Raw genomic sequence first — 3,849 nt, forward strand, 5'->3', positions numbered from 1 at the left:
ACTAGTGTAATCTGTTTGTAATCTTTTGAGATCGTTATTTCTTCTTCCTTTGTCTCAGGATCTTTTCTACAATAAAACTTCGTCCTATCTTGTTCAGGCCTCTCTTTTTATTCAACGTCTACCAATCTTCTTGTTTTTTTTCTTCCTCTGTTGCATTTTTCCTTACCCAAATATTCTTGAATATTTTGTTATTTACTAGTTTCCATTCCATGCTAATCATCTCATTTTCAGTAATTTGTAATATAAACTTTACTTTCATTACCATCCCACTCTTTGTACATACTTGCAATAAATACTTTTATTTCTTCTTGAATACCTTCCTTATTATCCATGATTACTTACGTAAATTTCTTCCTTTTTTTATATTCTTTTTGGTAATTTTTCCCATTTTATAGTGATAATACATTTATAATTACCATCTTTGTTATTTCTTATTTGAACTTTTCTACTTCTAAGTACCTTCATAATCTTTTCCACACCTTCTTCTTCTCTTCTTTGCTGTTCTATGATCTTACTAAATTGTAGTTTTCCTCCTCATTTCCACTTTGCCACTATTTTGTTATTGTAATGATTTCTCTGATCTTGTGTATGTGTGTGTGGGTGTTCGAGCTATTTGATCGAAGGAGGCTGTCCTTCCTTTGCTACCACGGGAAAAGCACGGCGGAAACGGACATGATACTATCACGGCAGCAGCCAAAATAGAAGGGAAAGCCCTCCCTCCCGGGGTCGGATGGAGGAGCAAGAAACTTCCAGAACACTCTGATCTTACTCGGTAAGTCTTCTGTAGGGTCCAAATCTCCCAAACTGCGAGAAGGTTTGAGAGGCATTCGCTGAGCTGAACTTTGATGTTGCAAAATGTGTCAAGGCAAGTTTTAAAAGGTAAACAGATAGGGTAAGCAGAAGGAGTAACACTGATAAACGAAGATATGGCGACACGTTTAATTAGAATATAAATAATTAAGATACACGGAGAGAAGAGAGTGTGTACCCATAACTTCCGTTTTCTATTGACAAGTTTGATGAAAACATAAATAATTCAAATAAATGGACAGAAGAGAGTGTACACCCCAAAACTTCACTTTCCTGTTGAGAGTGTGTTTAGTCGGAAGGACGTAGACGTAGCACCTATTTCATTCAGCAGTGTAAAGGTGATGCTCGATGAGCTCTTGGTCTTCTCGACGAGATGTACGATGTACGAGATAGATAGAGACTTGGGTGTACAGATGAGTCAATAGATAGATAGATGGTGGGGGAAGCGCAGCTACTGAAAGGTGTTCTAGTGGGGAGCGCTGTATCGGCCACTGGGAGCACCAAGCCCATGTCCACCAACCAAACCACCTCCAACAGCACCAGCACCAGGGCCGAAGCCAGGACCAGCACCAGCACCGACACCAACACCGGGGGCAAAGCTGGGACCGGCGCCAAGACCGGCACCAGCACCAGGGCCGAAGCCAGGACCGACACCAGCACCAGAGCCGAAGCCAGGACCGGCACCAGCACCAGGGCCGAAGCCAGGGCCGAAGCCAGGACCGGCACCAGCACCAGCACCAGGGCCGAAGCCAGGACCGGCACCAGCACCGGCGCCAAAGCCGGGACCGGCGCCAGCACCAGGGCCGAAGCCGGGACCAACACCAGCGCCTCCGCCGAGACCAACACCAGCGCCTCCGCCAAGACCGGGGGCACCGCCACCAGCACCAGCTGCACCAGCAAAAGCAGACTGGAGGCTGATGCCACCAGGAAGGGTAGGATTGGTACCTTCGTCGTAGTTGACAAAGAAGACGTTGGGGTCGAGAGTGGGTCCGGCGGGGACATGGATAACTTCGGGCCCAATGGGACCTAGGTTTTTGTTAAGGACGTAGACGTCGGTGCGCTCCCGAGGAGGAGGAACAACAACAGGACGAGGAGCAGCAGGTGCTTCGGGTGTTTTGACTAAGACGACGTTCCTTATGAGCTCTGGTTCAGGAATAGGAGGAGGAGGTAGTGTCTTGACTGGGGTGTATGGCGCGCGGTAGACGAAGACCTTCTGAGTGACGGTTGGATGTCCACAAGTTCCATCAGCTCTGGGAAGCTGTCCGCCGCTGCAGACGACGAGGCCTCCCGGACCCGGGTGATGCCGGGCGTAGCCACCGTCAGGGCGGGCGAAGGCCAGGGCGAGAAGAGACGAGAGGACCTGAAACAATCCAGTTGTCGATTTTCTTTTACATTGAGTATTCCGATAGAGTGCATAATGAAACTAAGCTATTACATTGATCAAAATGGAGTACACTTATTCTTTGTAACTGCATTCACACAAGCGCTTCTCTAGTAAACTCACCAAGAGCTTCATGATGGGGAATGATGCCACAAACGGTGTTGACCTGAGCTTATATACTCGTGCCATGAGGAAAGTAAGACAAAAAAAAAAAAAAAAAAGAAGAAGTGGCGCAAAGCATGTGATTACTGAAGGTGGACCAAACAACTCGATATTATTGATGTACGTGAGTATGGCACTGAACTTGAGCAGTATATGTTCCCTTTTGAGAATACGGTGGTCACCTAACAAAAACCATCTTAAATTGCCTTAGGAAAGAACTGGTTTTTCTTCCTTGGTATATGGAACAGTGTAGCCAGACAACTCCTTGAACACTCAAGCGAATATTCAAGGTCACCGCGGCAACGAGTCTGTGCTGATGTTCTTGTTGGTGACCTCACCTGCGTTCGCTTTCCTTCGTCCTCATATATATTTCCAGATATGTTTATATACAGCCTACTACTGTATCTTGGTATGTTTTAATCCAGAAGCAGATACTAATGAGATGTCATTACATGTATCAGGAAATTGAAAAAAAAAAAACCGTGAAATCCCAAATTTCAATAAATGGTCCTTTGGAGAAGAATGGGAGAAAGAGCAAAGTGAGAAATTAGGAGGATTGGTGAAGGGAGGGAAACTTGAAAAAAGGAATATATTCTAGAACGAATACAGACGACCTGTCGTAAAAAGGTGAAGGTCAACTCCTCAGGGGAATTCGCCCCAGCCTAGATGACATGGCAAAAGCAAGACACGACACTGCGGGACTAATTTGCTCACAGAACAAAGGTCAGAGATCTAACTTGCATAGGGAATAAGAATCCGTGTCAATAGTTTACTATGGTGAGGAGTGTGAAGAAGCGAATAAAGCACGCGCTTCTTTTTTCCTTGCATCCGACCTTGCCATGACCCACAAGGTTTCTCATCAGCATTCTTTACCCATGGAATCCAATGTAATTCACTGGCAGCTGCAGTCGAAGTGGGTCTTTGTCTCAAGGGCCTGTCCATGGCAAACGTTATAGGCATTTCTTGAGAGAACCCACACAATATAAATTAATCTCACCATCCTCTTTTTTTCTTGTAGTTATGAAGGTAAATTGGTGTTGAGTTTTACATCCCAAATTCGTAGTTTTTACTACAACGGGCATTATAGAACACCAGTCTATCAGTCAGTCAGTCAATCAGTTAGCTAGTCAGCCTTTCAATGTGGGGCAAACGCTGCCACATGCTATGGAAACATTTTTTCTTCATCTTCAGGCCTAGGGAAGAAGCTTGCAAAGTTCTCCTCACCTTCGGGAAGAAATTATCTATTGACTTATGCTGAGGTAAAGTATAATTTTACTGCATTTCTTGTTGCACTGAAGAATCTAACACATAGTTACAGCCAGACATATTTTTGGACCATCGTATAACTGAAGGGCAAAGCATTGCAGCCTGTGTTATGAAGTAGTTCTGATTAGCATTCAATGAGCGTTGCATAGGGCTCTCAAGACTATTCCCAGACTGCAAGACATTGTGGTTTCGGAATCCAAATGGGACCATGGTCAAACGAGACCGATGAG

The 3,849-nt window shown here is 45.0% G+C and overlaps 1 protein-coding gene across 1 annotated transcript; it reads left to right on the plus strand.

Moving 5' to 3' along the window:
* The first annotated feature begins 1,183 nt into the window (after nt 1-1,183).
* Nucleotides 1,184-2,068, plus strand: LOC143017428 (uncharacterized). Its single transcript, XM_076172158.1, has 2 exons — nt 1,184-1,192; nt 1,348-2,068. Exons 1-2 carry the CDS (start codon nt 1,184-1,186, stop codon nt 1,726-1,728), a joined length of 390 nt encoding a protein of 129 aa, XP_076028273.1. The 3' UTR covers nt 1,729-2,068.
* The last annotated feature ends 1,781 nt before the right edge of the window (nt 2,069-3,849 follow it).

Source organism: Oratosquilla oratoria, chromosome 3 (genome assembly GCF_046742065.1).
Source record: "Oratosquilla oratoria isolate Oo_2021 chromosome 3, ASM4674206v1, whole genome shotgun sequence".
Lineage (NCBI taxonomy): Eukaryota > Metazoa > Arthropoda > Malacostraca > Stomatopoda > Squillidae > Oratosquilla > Oratosquilla oratoria.